Below are 23,339 nucleotides of genomic sequence, written 5' to 3'. Positions count from 1 at the left end.
CTTCCAGCAATTGCTTTGGCTACATTTAGAGGGATAGAGAGGGATGGCAGAACATACACCTATGACATGCCACACAAGAAAGCCCTCGAGGCAGGGAGGAGTTATGTTGTTTTTCTTGCATCAGCACAATGGCTGGTTTTGTGAAACACTGAAGTATCATTTGGGAGTTTTCAGAATATTACTCTAAAAAATCTGAATTTCTGTGGGTGGCTTCAGGCTCATGTTGAGATACAAAAATGGAGCCTTTCTTGCGGAACCCTAGAGAAATAATTGCCAGATGTCACACGGAAAAATATGCTTGTGGCTAGAAATGAGCACTTTAGGCAAGGGCAGTAAATATCATATTTGACAGAAAGTCTTTACCTTTATAATCTTATGGAAAAAGTCATTTATACAATTGGAGAAACACATTTACACAAAATGACATTAATTAGTTTCTTAACATTTTGGGACTGCTTTATTGCAGGGTAAGGAAGATTATAAACTCAATGAAACAAAGGTATTCTGCCTTTGTTTTAGTGAAAAATGAAGGTCCATCAACCCTAGTTTCTATTGCAAGGAAACAAATTTCTTTACTAAGTCTCATCTGTAACTTTATACAAACATACAGATATATGTGGCATTACCATAAATGAGACTAAAATACGGAGAGCATTAAAACGTAGCTAAAAAAGAAATCAACTGCCATTGAACAGTGTAAAACTACAATTTTGCTATTCTTCTCCCCAATTTGTCATAAAAAGTCAATCTTATCTTTGTATTTAAAAGGGGACTTTGCTGACTTGTTTTCTGAATAGTTTAAGAGCAAGAAAAGCAAAAAACCCAAAGTTCTAGAAAATATTTTTTAGACCAATAAGCTTTTTAACAAAAAGACAATTCTCCCCAAAGGATTATGCAACATTTACATTTTAGCAGATGTCCAAATATCAATATATGCAGAAAAATCTGAAAAGTCATTTCAAACTAAATGCATGGTTTTCTATTGCTGTTACCTTTGAAAATTATAAGGCTTGCTGTAATTCAAAAAGTCTATTTTGAAATTCCAAAGCCATGATCATCCAGCGTTAGAAAATCCTTTTTTGCTTCTCTCCATCATTTTTGAGAAATACACATCTCGTTTGAACATATACTACCTCTTCAATTTTCTGCTTTGTGAGAAATCAGTATATTCTTGTCAATATCCTTTGCCAGGATCAAAGATATCTTACATAACTTACACAGAACTGATCTGAGCAAAAATACATAGAATGGTTTGGATTGGTAGGGACCTTAAAGATCACCTAGTTCCAGCCCCCCAGCCATGGGCAGGGACACCTTCCACTAGACCAGGTTGCTCAAAGCCCCGTCCAACCTGGCCTTGAACACTGCCAGGGAGGGGGCAGCCACAGCTTCTCTGGGCAACCTGTGCCAGTGTCTCACCGTCCTCATTATAACAAATTTCTTCCTTATCTCTAATCTAAATCTACCCTCTTGCAGTTTAAAACCATTACCCCTCGTCCTATCCCTACACTCCCTGATCAAGAGTCCCTCCCCATCTTTCCCGTAGCCCCCTTTAAGTACTGGAAGGCCGCTATAAGGTCTCCCTGGAGCCTTCTCTTCTCCAGGCTGAACAACGCCAACTCTCTCAGCCTGTCCTCACAGGGGAGGTGCTTCAGCCCCTGATCATCTTCGTGGCCTCCTCTGGACCCGCTTGAGCAGGTCCATGTCCTCCTTATGTTGGTGCCCCCAGAGCTGGACACAGCACTGCACCGGTGGGCTTTCCAGGGCAGAGTAGAGGGGGCGAACCATCTCCCTCGACCTGCTGGTCACACTTCTTCTGATGCAGCCCAGGACACGGTTGGCTTTCAGGCTGCGAGAGCACATTGCTGGCTCAAAGTCAATTTTCCATTCACTAATACCCCCAAGTCCTTCTCCGCAGGGCTGCATTTACTTTTGCAAAAATTAAACCAAACACTTTTTCCTAGACCATAGAGTGGGAGCTGGGAAAAGTAAGCTCCCATACTTGTTTCTTTCCTCGTCTTTTGGTCTTTACCCCCTTTCCTCAGTACCCAGATATTTAAAATGAGTATAATGATACCTGCTCTGTAAACTGCTATGACAAATGTGCTAAGAAATCTTACCTGTCGTTTGTTTGCTTTTTTTTTAAATTACGTATTTTATATCCATCAGGCTTTCATGCGATATAATCTTTATCTATTGTCTCTGTTGCTTATCCTCCACTGGAAAATCTGAAATTCTAATATTATTGGCTGATATTACTGGGCTCCTACCCTTCAAAATTATTACTATCAGAACTGAATATGTAAGACAAACTTGCTAAATGAAAAATTGTTATAGATATGCCTAGGGAAAAGGTTTGCCCAAATTTATTTGATAGAGGCTTATAAAGAGAAATTTACATGTGCATGCATCACTAGATACTGCTAATATATTTACTGATTATTTTCTGAAGATAAATACAAGTTTTACGTATTTTTGTCATGGTCTTCCTTTAAGGGCATGCTCATCATGTAGCCAAATAAGCTGTCTGGATTTGAGTAGAAAGAAAGCATTAGTATTACAAATTGTAGGAGTGTGTTACTGCAGCTCAAAATCCCTGTCAGTCTAGGTCAGAGAACCACTCTCAGGGTTTGAAATTAGTGAGCAGCAGTAACTGAAAGTTTTATCTGCTCTAGATAGAGCTGTGATTCCTACAGTATCTGGTCATTCAGCATAATTCATCTAAAGTCAATGAAGTCCTCAATTTATTTCTAGCATGTCTGGCACTGCAGTACAAGGCAGCTGTTTCCAGACCTTCATAACCCGTTCCAATATTCTGATTTATAATCTGTTACAGGGTGACTGCCACAGGCACCTAAGCCACAGGCCTCGGGAGAGGAGAATCAAGAAAAATGGATTCTAACAGAATTATTAGAAGAACTTTGCAGGAAAACCTGAAGGTAAAAGCCTGACATTAATTCATTACATGAGGACTTAGGCTAGTTCAGGAGATATCTCACTGGTACAGAATAAGATGGTTTCATGTGAGTGAGATGATCCTGATTTACCCTCTTAAGCACCTGCAAATTACCTGATGGTACTTGTTCACCCCTTACTAATGAATATTTTATCTTGAAATTATCTCCTTCTGGAGTGGTAAATGACAACAGAACACTGCTTTTCTCCCTTGTGCTGATCAGGCAAGAGAGTTTGTGGGGTTTTGTTTCCTTTTTTTACCACACCCTTCAATACACTCAGACTATTATGGTGGGTTTGCATATATAGGGAACGAACAAACCACAACAAATTTCTGTCAAGCACCAGATAATACAATAATGTGTGCATAACCAGATAATACCATAACGTGTGCATAACAGAAAGGACCTGTGTGCCCTTCCCCGTGCTTGCCCTGCCCTCCCTGCTCTGGCATGCTATGTGGGGGCACAGGCTACCAGAATACTTGCCATCAAAGCACAGCATTTTTTGAAGTGATGTAGATTTAATGAGAAGTTATCCATGCAAATATAATAACTGGACAGTGTTTTATGCTGAAATGTCACGAACACCAGTGATGTATCTGACTAGGTGCTTAAATAGTCAAAGTTCGGCTACTGATTACCCAAATATTATGCATTTGAGAGACATAATTACAGTCCCTCTACATGTGTGATGGCTTAAATTTACTTCTAGTTCATACTGTGTCATTACTCCACCCACTTGTCATAGAGATATCTAAAAATAATAAGAATAATAAAAGATCAATTTGACAATGACAATTTTAATGCAATCTTGGCCTTTCAATTAAAAGCGAATAGGTACAGAGAATATAGATAATTACAGTACATCCCCTCCAGCACAAAGGCTCAGTAAAAAAATAATCCAAACAGTCAGCCTGATTCACATGCTGGCTTCTGCTTCTCTAAGCAGGCAGACCACAGGTTGCCAAAGGCCTTTTGTGGTATCGAGTCAGTGACAATAATTCAGGAGGAAAAAAATGACCCTGTCAGGTAGCAGTTTTCTTACAATTCCTGATTCTCTGTATTTCACGTGTCCACCTGTGATCTTTACATATCCTTCAGAGCTCTTGTACAATAGCATGAATATCACAGATTATGTATTAATATAAAAAAGGGATACATACATTATTGATATATAAACCGATACATGTTCTTATTCTTTATGCAAAGCTTCAGACACAGCTTCTGAGAACAGAACAACATAAAATTTCACCCAGTCAGTGGTGTGTATTGAAAGCCTGAAGGGCTGACTGGGCTTCTGGAGGGTATACAAATCCTGAATTGCAATAATGAATTAAAGCAATAGAATCGTTCTCAGGATTTGACATTTACAGGTAGAAAATAGAGGTAGAAGAGGAGGCTAAATAGCTAAAACGTCTATCTTTGTATCTAACTCTATAAATTTCCCTAGTACCACTGATACTAAATGGAGAACTGGGAGTGGGAAGAGGTGGAGGGGAGGAAAAAGTCTCTATCCATTAATATAATATGCATTCTTTACTGTTTGAATGTTTGGAATTGCGGTTATAATTTGGATTTTTTGTTTTGTTTTGTTTTTTTCAAAGATCTTGCTGAGTAGTTGTCGTCCTTTAGTTGCAAAGGCATGAAATTGTTTGGGATGACACCATTATTTTAAAAAGTGGCACTATTTTTGTGTTTGTTTTGTCTTATGGTGGGTACTAGTGGATGAAAAGCTGGACATGAGCCAGCAATGTGCGCTTGCAAAGCAGAAAGCCAACTGTATCCTGGGCTGCATCAGGAGAAGTGTGACCAGCAGGTCGAGGGAGATGGTTCGCCCCCTCTGCTCTGCTCTTGTGAGACCCCCCGTGCAGTGCTGTGTCCAGCTCTGGACAACACAAGGACATGGACCTGCTCAAGTGGGTCCAGAGGAGGCCACGAAGATGATCAGGGGCTGAAGCACCTCCCCTGTGAGGACAGGCTGAGAGAGTTGGGGTTGTTCAGCCTGGAGAAGAGAAGGCTCCGGGGAGACCTTATAGCGGCCTTCCAGTACTTCAAGGGGGCTACAGGAAAGATGGGGAGGGACTCTTGATGAGGGAGTGTAGGGATAGGACGAGGGGTAACAGTTTAATCTGAAAGAGGGTAGATTCAGACTAGATATAAGGAAGAAATTATTTATGATGAGGACGGTGAGACGCTGGCACAGGTTGCCCAGAGAAGCTGTGGCTGCCCCCTCCCTGGAAACATTCAAGGTCAGGTTGGACGGGGCTCTGAGCAACCTGATCTAGTCAAAGATGTCCCTGCTCATTGCAGGCGGGTTGGACTAGATGACCTTTAAAGGTCCTTTCCAACCCAAACTATTCTATTATTCTATAATACTATGATTCTATAATTAGTGCTCGCAAAATGCACTAGAAGCAGGCTAGGAAACCGTCCTGTGTTTTGTGATACGACTAAGCAGCAGGAACGTGAACTGCCCAGCTTTCTGCCAGTGGACTGGAGCTCTGTTTCACACTTGTGACCCCCAGTTGGTTAAGCTGGGAATCAAACATACTCCAGGGACACACTACCTGGACACATATACAAGATTCCCTTCAAAGGAAACTTCAGCAAAAAGATGAACAGTAAATAGCTTTGTCCTTCTCTCAGAGTCAAGATGTAGCAGAGGTATATTCAGCAACTGCTTTTGAAGGAAATTAGATTTGTCCTAGGCTGTATTTGAAAGTTTTAATTATCTGAGCATCTTCCTGCAGCAGTTTGCATATATACCATAAAGGCCAGATGGAGTTTACTGCACACAGATGATTACACTTTACAAAATGGTTTCTTTCCATCTGATTTCACTACCTAAATATAAATAGGCAGGTAGTCTTAGAAAATAGGTGGCAGGAGGAGAGGAAGAAAAAAAAAATCCAACTCTGTACTTGGCCATAGGAAATCCACATGTAACACTGGACAGAAACACTGACACCCTGTGTACCCTGGGTTGCCTTAGCCACCCATGGATATAAGTCACTGACGTGTGCTTAGTTTTCAGGGAAATCTGTTTCCCTTATAAAGCTGTGTGCTATGCAGTTTGATGGGGAGCTAATTATTCCTCCTCATACAACTTTTTCATCTAAGTTAACTAGGACTCAAAGGTATCTTCAGCTCTTAATGTGGGTATACAAAATGCCATTACTAAATAACAGATTAGTTTTTATGCCCAGATGAATTTTGGAATAAGAGAATGGAACTTCAAAGCCTGGTAGAAGTATGTGTCCGAGCAGAACATGAGCTAACCATGTGGCAAAGCTGTGCTGGGGGTGGGAGTAGAAATAGAGACTTCTCACCCATGGAGATATTAACACAAAGGGCATGTGTAAGAAACATGAGATAAATATGTCATGCTTGGTGGTGGGGATTAGTATCCCATTTTGGGCATCACATTTAAGGAAAATGTAGTTAAGTTGAAAAGAATCTGAAGGAGACCAGCAAGAATAGTAAGTTTGGAAAAAATTGCTTAGAAAATAAAAGAATGGAGGTATGCATGTGAAGAGGACAGCAATCTCCATGCACCTAAGCAGCTGCTTTAAAGTGGAGATCGATCACCTGGCTATGGGCAGTGGTGGTAGGACACGGAGTAATCGCCTTAGCTTGCAAGTGTACATCCTGGGGGAGGGAGGTTAAACATGAGACTAGATAAATACTAGATCTAAAACTGTTTACCTCAGGGACAGTAACACCCATTACTTTCGCAGGAGTTAAGAAGAGGGCGGGGAAGCATATCTGACAAGGCAATACACCTCTGGCTGAGCTACAGACAATTTTCTCTTGAGGAACTCTTGCATTATATTAATATTTACTTATGAACACTGCACCTATACTGACCACTAAAACTGCTTTCTCCTACTAATGTCTCTTTATATTAACCATGAGGGATGTCTGCAGACAGTTTTCTGAAGTGATGTATTTATTGCATATTTCTAACAACATGCCAAAGCTTATCAGAGGTCAAAGAAAGCACTGAAAGGTCAAGTAAAGAATAGAGTCTTTATGCCTGTTAAGTTATGAAGGTATGATTGATAAATATGTATCTATAAATGTGTGTGTATATAAAGTGTATATAACGTGTAAGAAAACAGCTAGGATTTCTTTACTCATTTTGTCACGTTATTTTATTTTAATCATAAAGAAGATAGCATGGAAACTACCACAATAATTGATTGCTCCTGTCAGTGATCAGGAATGAAGGAAGCCCTACAAAACGCACATTAAGATTTTGCTGATATGCTGATATGTTCTCCTCTAATCTGGTTTGTACAGTGAAGAGGAGGCATCACTGCAAATTACACTTGACTAAGGTACTGAATATTAATGCCACTTTTTCTGGAGTTAATAAAATCTACTTGCAATAGGATTAAAGTGAACAACCAGACATCCCAGTGTAGTATCTACATATACAAAGCTAAATGTGTGACTTCAAGGTTTCCACAATAAAACAGAAGTGCTATTCAAGTGAGAACAAGAGGTTCAGCAAAGCTGTATTTAGAAGGTACTGTGGCTTTTCTAAGGCTCTAAGCCAACAGCATAGCTTCCAGGCAGGATGAAATCCAGAAAAGAAACAAGTAACAGTCTACACTATGGGCAGTCCCCCATCCCCTAAAAGCTTCTCTATCTCAGGATGAAAGTGAGAGGTAAATCTCCTCCTTGATATTGTTAAATCTCCAAAAGATGGGTACCACTCTGTATATATGATATAAGAAGGAGAAAGTACAGGAGGTTTATCACACTGTTAAGCAAGATTTCTTTTTTTGTTTTACTCGTTTTTACTCAGTTAGGGGTACAACAGCAGGTATAATAGACCCTTGAAGAACAGTGTGGTCCAATCAGACATATGTCACATCATACTAAAACACCAAAAAAAGATTAAAAATTAAATAAATTGTTGCTGAGTAGGATTTTTTTGACTGGGTGGGAGCTAAATCAGCAACGTAACAAAACGTGCTCAAAGCACACATGAAGTCTTACATTATTGTGTGCCAAACCAACTCAGGCCTTTATTGTGGTATTCACTCCTTTACACACCCAGCAGAAAGAAACTGAGCCATGAATTTTGCATACTTTAAGAAAAATAATCTACCAACAGAAACCATATTTTTTGCCTTCTAACTTCTCTGAGACATGAATTAAAAAACAGCTGTGATGAGTCTACGGTTTATTGAGCATCTCTGGGCATGCAAGACTGGATGGCCTCTGCAAAACAGAGTATAAGCCTCAGGGACTCCCTCAGATTTCAGTCTAACTTTGTCACAAGCAACAAGAATTTTAAAAGGATAAACACACAGAGAAACTCACCCTTGTCGTGTAAGCAGCTTCTGGGTCATCTTCCAGTACACGAGAGAGACCAAAATCTGAGACTTTGCATACCAAGTTACTATTGATGAGGATATTACGAGCAGCTAGATCTCGATGGACATAACCCATATCTGACAAATATTTCATACCAGATGCGATCCCTCGAAGCATGCCTACTAGCTGGATGACTGTGAACTGGGCATCATGTTTCTGGAAAACATTAGAAATGTTTTTTTCAGAGATTGAAATGTCATTTCAGAGATTGTTCGTGTTCCTCCTTGCACATAATTTTTGATAAAGACCCTGGAAGCTCCTCAAGTGAAGAGCTCTTGAGTCGGGTCATGATTTAAAAGCCACGCGTGGAACTACTTTGCTCTGCGGAGGATAATCTCCCAGTCAGCTGAGGGAAGGGGACAGATTTTCAATTCAGATACAAATTTTTTCCCATTCTTGATGTCATCAGAATTTTAATTTCCTAGATGGGACCTGTGTGAAAGCGGCACATAAATTTAAGTTGTGTGTGCTCATGAGACTGGAGTGTCAGGACATTAGGGAAACAGATGTCCAACTTCCCTGACAGAGCATAGGAATTGTTAGTGAAAATCCCAGCCTTACCCAATGGACTAATGAAAGTTTTCTATTACACATGCATTTTTTTAACAAAAGCAAATGCTGATCTGTTTCAGTGGCTTTCAGATTCTATTAAATATAAACTCATTCCTCAAAATTTTTAACTTCAGGATCAAAAAAATCACTTAAACACACTGTGACTTAGCCTAGAAACCAATAGCTGCATATATTTCTAATTGTCTACTTCTGGACACATGTTTTAAATCTCCCAGCTCTTATTAATGCTGTTTATTAACATCTAGCTTTGATATTGATATATGGATACATAGATGACAGGACAACAGTACAACCCAGAGCAGCTCTCAAAGGAATCCGAATCCCTCAGTGCTGTAAATGTATCATCATGGGCAGCTCTCCAGCTCTTCCTGCTGCTTCTTCCAGAATTTTATTAAATACATGGGAGCTGGCTCTGCCATGTGGTGTGAGCTCACACAAATCAGTCTGCAAGACTGACTGCATTCATTTCAGTTGTGATTAATATTCTTAGGGGCAATATTAGCACTGTAAACATTAGACAAATATATGGCACAACAGATGGTTAAAGAGCCTCTCAGAATTCCCTTTCACAAAGAAATCAATTATTATAAAAGACTCTTAGCAGTTCCCTGTTATGAAGCCTTCTTTAACTAGAGCCAACACAAGAGGATCTATACAGACCCTGAAAAAGATTTAGCTAGAAATTAGAAGAAGGTTTCTAACCATGAAAGGAAGGAGATGCTCAGATAGCCTTTCAATGGCAATGGGGAAAGAAAACTAACTGGTTTTAAAAGGCATTTATGAAAAGGGTTATATGGCCTGAGTTGTCTGTGATATTAATGAGTCACAAGGTTCTTATCTATGTTTCCACACAATGGTAGTGAAAAAAAAAAAACCCCAAACCACACTCAAATGAATGGACAAGCTGAACAACTGTTTTGTACAGTCAGAAATTATTCTCCTTTCCTCAGAGCTTTCTTCAAGGATTTTCAGCCTAAACAAAATATATATAGTTCAGTACAGATATATTTCATTCAGATATACTGACACATTATTTATATGTATTTTACATGCTCTAGTGAACATCATAACATATATAGTACATACTGAAACTAAGGTTGACAATATATCCCCTTTTGGGGTTAAACGTCTAGTTCAGTGTTATGAATTTGGGGGATAATGTCATTCAGCCGTGGCAGAACCAAAGCAGTCTCCCAGCCATGGCTGAGTTTGCCCTAACAAATTAAAATTAAACTAGTGTTTCCCCTCAGATGGGATTTCATTTCTGCTACACTTCTTGTTTTGCCACAAGTAAATCTTGGTGACACAGGGAGCGTTCAAATTTTTTTAGGCTCAGTGCCAACTTTGACAGAAAATAAAGATAAATCAACAACCAGTATTAGTATGTCTAAGGTTGGGGAAAGAAAACAGGCCAATAAAGTTTGCTAGCAAAACATTTCAAACACCCCCAGGCATGGGGTTATTCCCTAAACTTTTCACATTTAGGGAAACGGCTCTTGGCGCAGTACTATTGGTTTACTGATAAAATTCCCACAAATCTGTTCACTTTGGAAATTGCTTAGTAAGACATACAGGCTGCCAACCAATAAGCATAACTGCATTACAGTAGGAATTCAGCCTTCAGAAAAACAATTTCCATTTTTGTGTGTCAGAACGTTGTTATGGTTTGGTTTTTTTATTGATGTGACATACTAATAAAACAAAAATGTTCTCATTTTGGAATAATACTTACTGCAAGCAGTCAAAATGGACAAGCAGATCCCTACCTGGCTTTCTGAGCACATCACAATGCACACAAAACCAAACAGAAATAATGAAATATCAAGCAACAAGAGCTGATGATGAATCAGAATACAGTGGCAGCAAGTTCATAACAAATTCAGAACAAGAGCCAGTCCTGCACCATGTAGTTCTCTATTGCACTTACCCGTAGGAAGCTGTCCAAGGAACCATTTTCCATATATTCAGTAACAATCATAACTGGTTTACCTGCAAATATATTACAGGGGTCAGGCATTTAAAATGAATACATAATGATCAGTAAAAACAGGCATTTCAGAAATGTGCCCAAATCTTTCAAATCCCAAGGATAATTTTACGTTTTAAAAAAAAGCCAAAGATGCATGGGCAAAACCAGCTCTGTCCACAACATAATTGTGATTCCACTGACATCAACAGAAACACAGTCATTTCAGCATAAGCTGATACAATTTTTAGCAGCTCAGCTCCCAAGAAACAAAGAGAAGCATCCTGCATTTTCAGTGTACAGTGTCTTATCCATCACCATTGAATACAATCCTTCACAGAACTGCTAAATTTATGTAACGAAGTAGGTGTATTCTGCCATGCATTTGCCCTCAGGTTCCCTCTGGAAGGCAACTGGGCACTTGCTGTGGCGGGAGTTGCAGTTTCTCTCCAGAGGTGCCCTGGTCTGCACAAGGGAGGTGCAAGGACTGTGGAGCAGGGCTCTACCGCATGGGCACAGTCACTACGTCCCTAGAGTTACTACAATAACGGAGAGATTAAATAGTGCACATGGAGGCAATAGCAACAACCCTCTCCCTCAGGAGGTTATTTACAAAGCATTTAAATTGTAGAGCTTCAGTATTTTCCTAGCATAAGCCGAGGAAAATGTTGGGGTGGGGATAGAGATGGGAGAGTGCAGTATAAAAGTACTACAGGGCATTGGAAAGAAAAGCAGAGCTGTAACACAGCCACCTTCCACTTCTGGGAGTCAGCCCTCCTTCCCTCTGCGGCAGGATCACCGATAACACGAACCTCCCTCCTGCCAAGCACAACCTAGCTGGGGGTCAAACACCCTACAGCCACGGGGCAGAGGCATGTTCTCAAGAAACAGCCCTGCATCCTTCAAAAGCCTCTAATATTTTTCAAAACTTGCTTGTGCAGATTCAGACCCATTTGTGGAATCATTCTTTCTATCCTAAGGTATTTTGTAACATAACCAAGATTTTATATGCGACTCTGACATGTGGGAGAGGAATGAATGCAAAAATTAATGTGATTACGGTAAAGTTTCCAGAGAAAGGTCATTGCCCTGCTAATATTTTACCATCGTATGGATTTTATTATTTCATAATATTTTCTAAAGCTTTGTTTATTTTCTCTTTGTGGCAGAGAGAAAGGTGGGTAGGAGCATGGAGTTATTTAAGGAGATGAATTAGTATTTCACATAGAATACAGGAAGGCATCTGATCATAACAGAATGACAAAGGCCTGCATATTGTCTAGCAGGCATGGTGGTATCTTAGCTTTTAAAATTGAACAGCATGAGGCTTGAAAGACCTACCAAGTAAAATTAAAAGCAAGAAAGCCATTAAAAAAGCAAAGTAAATGGTAACAACTCCTTTTTTGCTTGTTTTACAGAAAACACAACTTCTACCAAACAGAAATTCTTAGAAGAGAATTATTAATTTCAAAGAATGAGCTTAATGTAATGAGAAAAAAAATCTTTTGTCCTCTTTGCATGGATTAATGGGTCAAAATATCTTCTTTCTGCTGTGCAAATGATGTGTTATACTGTGGGAGTCACTAATGGGTAATCGACTCTGTCATCCATTAACTAATAGGAACAAACACTTTATCCAAAACATTAATCTTGAATTATATAGGATATGGTACAGACAAAAGACCTAACAATGTAAAATCTAAAAAAAAAATAAAAAAAAATAAAAAATCTTTTGCTTAATTACTCTTATAAGCAAGAAATAGGCAATGCAAGGGAAAGTACCTAACTTACACTGTGTGTGTAACATTAACCCAGAGGCATTTCTGGTAACACATGGAAATGCTGCTGGATCTTTCAAGTAAAAGGTAGCACACCGATGGGGCTACCCAAAACTTTCTGTGCTAAATCCACATACTTTGAAACCAGGATACAGCTTCCTGGTTTCTGTATAAATTCAGTCAATTTTATGACACATCAGAAGACTGAAATTAGAGTAAGAAGATACGTCTTTCAAATTATTAAGACAGCATCTTCTTGCCTTGCTCACTCATACTCAGAAAGCCCCAAGTGCAGGGCTTCATGCTCATTCAGTTGGAAACGTGTCCATAATAAGAAGCATATGCTCTGAAGCAACACGGTGCACTTTTAAAAGAACATTCTGCATTCATTTATCAAAGCACAGCCGTTTATACATGATAACAACTTGTGTCAACAGGGTTGTTGAAATTTATTATACTAACAGTCTACAAATTGCTGTAAATTATTAGTAAACTAAGCAGAACATGCGCACTGTTTATTAAGACTACTGCCTACAGCGTGCCCAGGAGACTGGTGTAGTGGCAGGAAAATGTAGAACAGAAACCAGTGTGAAGCAGGGGGACACCTCTGCGTTGGAGCAAAGCACTGAAGTCTTATCTGGTGGGTGCACCTTCTTCATACTGCCAGTGGGGTGTCCCACTGGCAAACCAGAGCCACCCAGCTTAAGAACTCCTCATACCAAACAGCCCTGTTACAGGGATCACAACAATTACAGTTATTAGGAGCTGTTTCAGAAGATCTGCTTAGTATGAAAAGCTAGATGATTGCTAAGGGCCACCTGTCAAAAAGAATTTGGTTAACGAAGAAAAGGTCCTATCAGCTGTTTGTCATGCATTACCTGTACTGAGCGTGATCCAGCAAATACTCCACAGGCTCTCTAGTGACTGTACATAAACTAACGCTTTTGCGTGTGATTTAACAGCTATCATTACAAAATGTGAACACTTGTTAATTTGTTATTAGAGTATATTGGTTTGGTTTAAAAAAACCCAAATCCCACAACCTTCATGTCCTTCTGTCACCCTACAGAATGCTAAATAAAATAAATTATTATCTTTACTTGCGTTTATGCCATATAATTTTATCCAGTAAAACTGATATAAATAATTCCAGTGCAGTTTTCTCAACTCCTGTATTCAAGCTATCTAGGGAGGGTGTTGTATCCCTGAGGCTTTTATTGACTTCAGCTGGGAATATTCAGGGCTTACTCTCTCATACTTAAATGTGATAGGCAGCTGGCACTCCCCCCCCCCCCCCCCCCCCCAAAATAGACAGCAGTCTGCTGTGAATACAGCTGAGTAGCAAACTTACTAATAGTCACTTATACAGAATACAGACAGAATTAGTAATGCACATTCAAAAGCAATGCACAAATTCCTGCATGCACAGCAATTAAATTATTTTCTCAAGTGCCACAGGAATACAAAATGTAACAAAATAGATTTTAGCTCAGCTGTGTACAGACTGATGCTGGCGTTTCAAGCAATTTTGGGACTGCAAATCTTATTCTGACTGTACAAAGCCTGTGTCATTAAAAAGCAGGAGATAACTTGGATTTATACAGGCAAACCTGGCAGTCCTTTCCTAATGGGATTGTGAGACCTAAACTGAAGAATAACTTCTTTGTTATTTAAATCAGGAAAACAGACTTTCATGAATCACACCTAGAGAAAGCATTATTATTGTAATTATGTCTCTTCATAACATATAGGGTTTTACATACTTTTCACATACTTTTCACTAGTTATTTTTAGACACATTCTTGTGGGTTCTTTATATCATATAATTTGTTGCAGTAAGCTATGAAATTCTTTCATACCCATCAATGTTTGTAAAACCTTGAATCACACAATTTTTAAAAAGAGATTCCTTAAAACCAAGAAAACCATCTACTTAAGAACAAAGTATTTGGTATACTTCTACCCAGTTAAACTGGGAATGTGCTCAGCACATTACAAGCAATTCACTGAAATGGCAAGGAGCTGCTTTGCCAGCAGAGTCTTCTAGGATGAACTAGGAAACATCCTACCAATATTTTCCACTTCCCTGAAAAATCTCAGAGCATTTTTTTTAAGAATACTTTATATAAAACCTTATCAATCTCCTACCTAAAAACTACCACAGGTAGATAAATTTGATCATTAAATTTATCACCTTATGCTGCAATTTAAATTTAGAAAGTGTAGCTGAAGTCTCTGAGTTTATGTCTCACAGAACAAGCTGGTTTTGGTACTTCATGCAACCTCTCTCTTCTACTACCAACTGTCTCTGTCTTTCCCCCTCAAGGTAGAGGACAATCAGCAGCACAAGCAACAAGAGCCAGAACTTGCCTACATGAAGCAGCATCACCAGCACCAAATCTCACCAGCTGCTCATAAGGAACAGAGCATGCTGGATCTGGGCAGCTTCAAGGAGGCTACCACGGTTGCCATGGGAAAGCTGGGTAGGAGCTCTAAGACCAACCCCACCATTCAGCAATGCCTGTTACAACTTGCTGTTATCTTAACGAAAGTGGAGCTGGAGAGCGTTCGTCAAATATGTTACTTTTCTGGGAAGGTACCACATGCAGATGGAGATTTCAATTACTTTTTTTGTATCAGAAAGAGCAGGTGATTTGTTATCATAAACATAGACAAAAATATGCTCTAAAAAAACCCCTCAAACCCATAAAAAAAACAGCCAAAGGCAGATTTAGAAAATGTCTATTAGTAAAAATATATATATTATCAAAGAAATAAAATCAATTTTACTATTGACATCTTAAAGCTCCAAGATTTTTTTTTGAGATACTTACTAAGAGGTATAGATTCTGGAGGATGGGGACCTTTAAAATGCCTCACACTGGTACATACTGAATAACACATGGAGTATTTTCCCTGCATGAAAACCATGTAGGAAAAAGTTTGGACTCATTTGTTAATTTACTAGTATCAGTTGCTGTAGCCAGGTAGGTTGTTCATTAATTTGTACTAATGATAAAATCTAATGATTAGGTTGGAAGCAGAGCATACTGCTTCAGTGCAATTAGGAAACCTTAGGACATGGGACTCCATGACTCCTAACAGATTATCAGCAAGTGCCTCTTGGCCACTTTGCAGCAATTTGTAGCTCTGGCATTTATTAACCTGCCAGTTTGTTACTGAGCTGCAGCGTTCTTCAGAAATGCTCCTTTTCCTCCATGTTCTCAGTATTTTTTTCAAGCAGACTATTTTTATTCCCCAATTTTTCGCAGCTCATCAACCCAGGCTACCATTTCCAAGTTCTCGTCAGCCTGAGCGCAGCAAGACGTGAAGGTCCTGCAGCTGCGCTGCGGGCAACTGCCTCTGACACTGTTCTGCAGCGGATCCATCAGTGTGGGTTTAGCTGGTGCTTTCACATGGGTAATTTTTTTCCTGCTTTTGAGAAAAAACAATATATCTTGCAGAAGCCAAGCTATGTGTTTCTGCTGTTATCTCTTTTGAAGTACATTTGGTACATACTGACAGGGTTATAAACATTTCTGGAAGGGTTTGCAGAGCATAAACATGGATGATTCAGTTTTTCATTTGCGTTTGCTCTTCCTTGAAAGATCAGCGAATCACAGAATAATTTAAGTTGCAAGGGAGCTCCAGCGACACTTCCCATGCAAAACAGATGCCCCTGTCATATCTTACTTTTAGTGACGACTCCCTCTAATCGAATGATATTAGGGTGGTCAAACTGTCCCATGATGCTTGCTTCTCCCAGGAAGTCCCTTCTCTGTTTTTCTGTGTAGCCAACTTTCAGGGTTTTGATAGCCACTGAAATTTCCTTTTTAGAAGGCAGCTTTAGGCGTCCACTGCACACTTCTCCAAATTCCCCTAAAAAAGTGGAAAAATGACAAAAGATGAAATGTAGTTATTTCATGGGAATTTAAGAAAGAAGACTTAGTGTTCAGCAAAAGTCCCTGAAGTGTGATGTTTACTGGTGGGTCACAGACCAGAGCCCCAAAGCATGCCTTCAGACAACTACTTAACATTTCCATGCTTGTGTTCTCCAGCTGACAAACTGGACAATGTCACTTCTTTACGCTGCATATCCAGATGACTGCAGAGCAGAGGAATGCATAAATGTCACCAGAAAACTCCCTTTTTGTTTCAGTTGATGCACTGTGAGACAATAGTAGGAGGGCTAACTGATTAATGCAGAAGTATCAGAATAGTCCTGCATCCTTGTGAACATTACACTCTTCATTTCTACCAAAGACATACGGTACAGTTTCCAATTATTTTACTTATTTCAGTTAAAGTAGCAAGATAATTCATAACAAAAGAATTTATCTACACAGCTGCTAAGAAAAGAGAAATCCATACAGATTATCTTTGTTCTATCATTATTCAGAAGGATCTAATCATGCAAATATATACTGTCACTATGGGACTATGGGACCTGATAGTCCACCGTAAATATTGTGCCCACTGTATGTTGTGTGAGATCCCTAATTAGAAAATGGCAGATATCACTGCATGTTTATTTTATGCAACGTGGTTTATCCTTTGCTGTGTAACATCCAAGAAGAGTGCACAGGGAAAATTATCTTAGCATTCAAATGAGCAAGTATTAAATATGTTGACAAAATGCTGGAAGAAAATATCTCACTTGAAAATTTCTGTATTTAACTAATGATTACATAAAGCATATAAGGAAATTTCAGCATCCTAAAGAACATTTGAGCAGCAACTGACTTTTGATTCCAAATCACTCAACTCCCCATCTTAGATTTCATATGATATAATAAACTGCATATACAACATCCTAGTTAAATTACAGTAGCAATTTTTTGGCTCCTTGCTTTAATGACAAAATAATTGAAATAATTGAAACAATAAAAATAGAGAATGGATAAAATATAAAAGAAATATGATGGCAAGAATTGCCTTATATGATTATTTATATTTAAAGACAAGAAAAACACTTTACTGAACAGAAAAGAAAAGGTGTTTTGCAGGTTTTTTTTCAAGAAACCAGAAGCTGTTGCTGGAGGGCTTTAATATTAATTTTTGAACAATACATGCCTATTCACGTTCTTTTGTCAAAATACATGAGATCTAAATATAAATAGGCCCTCATATGCCATATTTTGTCAAGTGGCCTTTTATTGAAAGTTTGATTTGGAAATAAACAAACCCTACAAATCTAAATCTAGCTGGCATCATTTTTATTCAAACTGGGAATTCTCATTTTTATTTGTGGGTAAAACATCATGGAAAGGGTGATTATACTGCTTACATATGAGTTTTTCCCAACTTACTGTGTAATAATCCTAAATACAGTAGCATTACCATGCCTCTGAAGAGCACAGGCTCTTGGAGCTCTTTTGCCCACAATGATTCTTTCTTTATCTCTGCATCTGATTGTTTACATTAAGCAACATCTGTGAAAACTAAAAATGACCAAAACCCACAGAAATAAGACATTTTTAATAGGCAAATTTAAATCATGTTGCTCTTCGTAGATTTAACGCCCAGAAACGTGTGACAGATTGACAGTCCTTCACCACTGACTTCAGACATGATACCACATGGGATATATTTTAGATGATACATTCAGCCCATTTATCTGCAAATTGAAATTATTCTTTCATCAACTTGCCACCAATATGCCTGGCATTAGAGTCCATGTCCCATTTGTGGCACTGCAGTTCAGCATTGATAAAAGGAGTAATAACAATGACCAGAATCTTAAAAGTCAGGGCTTTGTGTTCATGTCCAAAGCCCAAGAAATTGCTGTTATTCATACACAACAAAGAATGAGAAGAGACACACATGACAATAGTTCTGGCTTATCAAAATTATGGTTATAAATAAGATGGAAACCAACTTGTTTTTCTATACCAAAGAGGCAAACTAAAGAATAGTTGCAAATTACAATAAAGGTCAGTTAGATCAGGAAAAGAATTCTAACAGTAAGAACACCTGGACAGTACAAAAGATTTTTTAGGGAGGCTATAAACTCTTTTATCTTGGAGATTGTAAAAGAATAAGCATCTGTCAAGATTGGTACCTAATAAGTCCAGTTTTGGGCAAGGGTGCGGACTTAATGACCTCTTGAGGTCACTTTTCAGATTTATTTCTAAGGTTTCCCTGTTAGACAGCCAATTTAACCAAAAAAACAACAAATGTGTCACAGGGCAATGACCTTTCTCTATTGATAACCCAGGCTAGATTTGAGTCAACAACACAGAAGTGAATGTCACAATATATCACTAGCTGCTGAGCTGCTTCATCCTCTAGGCATGGTACTGTGCTATTAATGTAATAACAAAAAAAAAAAAAAAAATTAAAACCAGGTTACATCTTTCTATACATATATACAATTAAAATAGCACTTACATTACATCCACTGTTTCTAACATTATTTGTATTTCAGGCTGCCAAGACAGGCAGCAGCTCAGAAAATGAATTCTAAAACCCATTACTAGTAACTAATGAGTGTCGAGTTCTGTTCAGACTTTTTAATTAAAAATATCCAACCTCTGCAAGCCAAAATGACTAGTATACTTTACCAAGAGCAAACATGCTTCAGTTTGAATACTAACACAGCTCAATACTGTCAGAGCACCACAAAGAGGAAGACCAAAGCACATCCTAAAAAGAGAAGGAAGGGAAAAAAGTGCTTGAAATAAATCTTGTAATGTCCAGTTTCATACTCCCTTTTCTCTATGTTTTAATGGTCCAAAAAGCTATAACAAGCTAAGCTCTTAAAACTATTGTTCAGTTACTGTCAGTGGAGACTATAGCTATGATTTCAGCAAGCAGACCAGCAATCAATCCTTCACTTCTGATCAGAATTGTATATCTGATTTGACTTCTGACTTTTGGGAAGGAAAAGGTTACAGTTAATGTCCATCAACACAGTCCCACTTAGACATGGATGCATAATTTAGAACTTGGATGATTAATGGGATTCCACAAGTGCCTCGAGGCCAGTGGATGCTGCAAGAAACTAAAAGCTGGACCCTTCATAGCAATGAAGCTTACTGTTGTCCGTGAATATAAAATGGGTTTACTTTCTTGGAAAACTATTTCACTGGAAGAAGCTCGCTGGGCAGCCCAACTTTTGGTTCTTTCATATACATGGATGCTACATAAATCCATCAGGTCAATGCCCATAGTGACATGCAGTTACACTGTATCTCTTTCCTGCAAATCATTATTTTATGGTCTCAGTAAGAAATGGAGTGGATCTCATCAGATATTGTTTAGGGGAAATAAGGACTTGTGTTCGAGTTGAAAGGTAGAAAACCTGGCACTGATTTTAAGAGATGAGGTTGATGGCTTTTCACGTAAAGCCTTTCTGAAGTGTTTATTTTTAATTATGCTACACACATAAACACTGTGTAACCTGCCCTGCAGACTGATATGTCTATTTACATGTGGAAAGCAAATAGGTATTATTAGGAGGGCTGTTCATGATATAAAGACCTCTCTTCAGGAGATCTTAATTTCTTTTTAAATAGGCTACTTTAGTGCATCAGTGAACAGCATTTGCTGTGCATTTAGGCCCAGGGGACAAGTAAAAGATGACTCTGTGAAATTATCTACTTGCTTTACTTTCCTGAGTTTTAAATCATGATTGTACTGTTGAGCGCAGAACTCCCTCAGAGTTGGAGAGGCACCTAAGCTGAATGTTTCCTAAACCTTGTGAACCTCAGCAACGTTCTAAAGCCCTCACTGAGACACTGCAAATCTTCACGGTAAATGCATGGACAGGTAGCCCCTAAATTTTACAAATACTTTGATCAACAAGATGTTATGCTACAAATATGTTTAAACTTTGAAAGAAAAGCAAATGTTTGCTTTTATGATCAGCAAAGCACATACTTAAATCTATCCGAAAGCAAGAAAGTTCTTTCTGTAGTATTCTCTTGCTATCCAATTGCATTTAAACTTCTTAAGTGGTTTGCTGAACTGGATCCATAAAAACAAGTGAGTTGTTTTAAAAGAAAGAATTACTGTAAAGAAAAATCTGAAAAAGTGGCTTCTGACCTCAATTTTCTTATGCTTAGCTTCCCACTAAAATCCCTTGTGTTTTTCTTGAGGTTCTTTTGGACAAGAATATTTCCTTATTGCATTTGGGTATGTTTTCAAAGCTATGAAAGCTGCCCTCTACTCTCAGAGACTTCTGGCTAAAGCTTGGAAAAACTACTTGGAAAAGTACCTCAGAATATCAAGATTACTTGCCTGACTCGAAGGTCTCATTACTTACGTCACACTTCAATGCAGTTAAATGAATCCCTTCTTCTCAAATCACTGTCTTTTTATAATTTCATTCACACTTGCATTTGTAAAGGAGAAGGGCAGGAAAACACCAAGTCATTCAGTCAAGTAAGTCATTGACTAAGTAAGAGACAGGAAATGCCTTTCTGCTTTTGGGGAGGGAAGAAGTGTTCCTGCAGAAGCAGCCTCAGAGGCACTCTGAATGCAAAAACTGCCATGTGCTGAACTTGACAGCAGTGTAAAGTGATGCTACAAATGCATTTTGGAAGCTCCCAGCACTCTACAGCCTGATTTTCATCTGTTCTTCCCTTCCTGGATCTTTCTGTTGGCATCTCTGGCAACTGCTAATGGGAAATGCTAACTGTAATGCCATATGCTACGTGAATTTGAGTCATGGTCTCCAGCAAATGGCTTTATTATATCTTGAGTCCAAGCTTCGATGTAGAGGACCTGCAGGAACATACTGTCACTTTCACTGAAGTGGAGTGGAGCAAAGGCACTTATTTTTAAACCATCTGACTCTTTCAGGACATATCCATTTTTTGAAACCTCTCGGAAAACTCTTCCTCCATTTTCAGGGGCCATATTTGGCAGATTTTGGATAACCTCTCATTCTCATGTGCATTCTGATTAAAAATACGTCAGAACAATGAGCTATAAAATATGACATATCATTGATTCTTATGAATTTGTTTTCTAGATTCATATACTGCATACAGCCCAAGTTTAGAAAGCTTACATTTGTGAATGAAGGCTCTTGAAAGTCTGACAAGGAAACATACTGGTCTTGGACTTAGCTTTTCAGTAACCCTCTTCTTTATTCCCGTAATAATTCTCTATTATGTGCAGTAAGCAGAGCTTTGCTGCCTTGACTGAAGATGATGGAGAACAGTGCACTCTTGTGGGGCAAAATTAAAACCAGCAAGGAACAAAAATTCTACCTTTACAGAAAATAACCTAACTTCATACAGGCAGTGGGGTAGCTGCAGTAAGAGACAATGAATACTGTTTCTTTCTACTGGATGCTTAAAGAGATGCACTGAGTACAGTAGCTTGGTTCTACACTTTTTTCAAATAAAAATATTTCACTGTGCACTAGGAGTCTGTCTTCTCACATCTCATGGTTTTAATTCAAATAGTAAATTTAGAGAGAAGCAAAAGATCAATAATAAAAGAACTAGTAATTTTAAATGGATTAAAAATCAATAGTACTCACAAATACTTTAGTTTAGCAAGAAAGCTAACACTTTGTGATCTTCTGACTCAACAAGAAAATCTGCCACTTGAAGGAGCAAGCACACATCCTAGCAGGAACTACATGCTGCATTGCAACATGGACAACTCAGTGTGACGAGACTTTATGTAACCTGGCTCCTCTGCTACAAAATCTGCTCATTTCGACAGTTTGTTTTCTGTAAACCCAACAATCTATGGCGTCTGTATGGCTCAATCAGTTATCAGACAGACAACCCTTTCCTCCTAAATCGATAATTCAAATCCAAAGCAGTGACCAAAATCAATCCAATGACCAAAGGTCATTGCAGTCTGATGGATGCGTGGTGACTGGTATGAAATGAGTTTGTGGTTTCACTCAAGGCATAATAGTTAACAGTCCTTTTAAGGGAAAAAGAGAAAACATCTTCACAGTTGATACCATTTACTGTGCTGACAGATTTTAAAGAGAAACATATAAGTGAGGCTGAACTCTCTCTTCACTCCCAACAGTGCTGTGTCCCAGTGTGGGCTGACAGGTGTCCTTTGAAAGACTTCTTGCTATCTGCTTTCTTTGGGGGGAAAAAAAAATACAACTGCGTGCCCTTAACTTTTCATATGCACTGAAGTCAGCTGTAAATATGACCTACTAATTTGAACACTGTAGAATGTTCTCTTTCCAGTCACAAGTATAAACCCAAAGATATAAAACAATACATACAGCAAAAAGCTATCTTTAGTTCAATATATCTGATGGTCATTACCTGCTCCAACTACTTTGTCAATGGATATATTAGAAGCATCTAGTTCCTTGGCAAATTCATGCACAGCTTGATTGGGATCCTCATATGTATGTGGATCTACATAAGTTCTCAGGCCTGGGAGTTTTACTGTGTAAAAACAAATTCAGAGAAAAAATGTTACTTAGACTTAAAAAAGGAAAGCTCATGAGACAATAGAAATCAAAACAACAGAAGAAAAGGTATACTGCTTTTTCAAATCAAACTGCTTTTGATGGGTCTTCAGGAATCTTACTATACAGTGAAAACAGAGACACTAATGTAGTTATTGCACAGAAGTCTGAAAATCGATTTTAAATATATCTGCACTTGCCATATTTAACTGCTTTTCAAATATAAAAACTACCCACCCCTTCCAGCTTGCTGCGTTTAGATGCTGCCTTATATT

The 23,339-nt window shown here is 38.5% G+C and overlaps 1 protein-coding gene across 5 annotated transcripts in view; it reads right to left on the bottom strand.

Moving 5' to 3' along the window:
- Positions 1-23,339, bottom strand: part of EPHA3 (EPH receptor A3) — a 231,936-nt gene that overhangs the window by 21,065 nt on the left and 187,532 nt on the right. For 4 of the 5 annotated variants that reach the window (XM_074812199.1, XM_074812210.1, XM_074812220.1 and 1 more), the window contains exons 10-13: positions 22,916-23,041; positions 16,356-16,541; positions 10,846-10,907; positions 8,292-8,501 (exon numbers count right to left, since the gene is read on the bottom strand). In XM_074812199.1, the coding sequence (XP_074668300.1) occupies positions 8,292-8,501; positions 10,846-10,907; positions 16,356-16,541; positions 22,916-23,041 (584 nt within the window). The remainder of the gene's footprint in view (positions 1-8,291; positions 8,502-10,845; positions 10,908-16,355; positions 16,542-22,915; positions 23,042-23,339) is intronic. The other variant, XR_012621584.1, reaches the window with a different exon arrangement.

This window comes from Strix aluco, chromosome 2 (genome assembly GCF_031877795.1).
Source record: "Strix aluco isolate bStrAlu1 chromosome 2, bStrAlu1.hap1, whole genome shotgun sequence".
NCBI classification, from domain to species: Eukaryota; Metazoa; Chordata; class Aves; order Strigiformes; family Strigidae; genus Strix; species Strix aluco.
The sequence above is the reverse complement of the archived record's forward strand: the minus strand, read 5'-3'. Positions and strand labels throughout refer to the sequence as shown.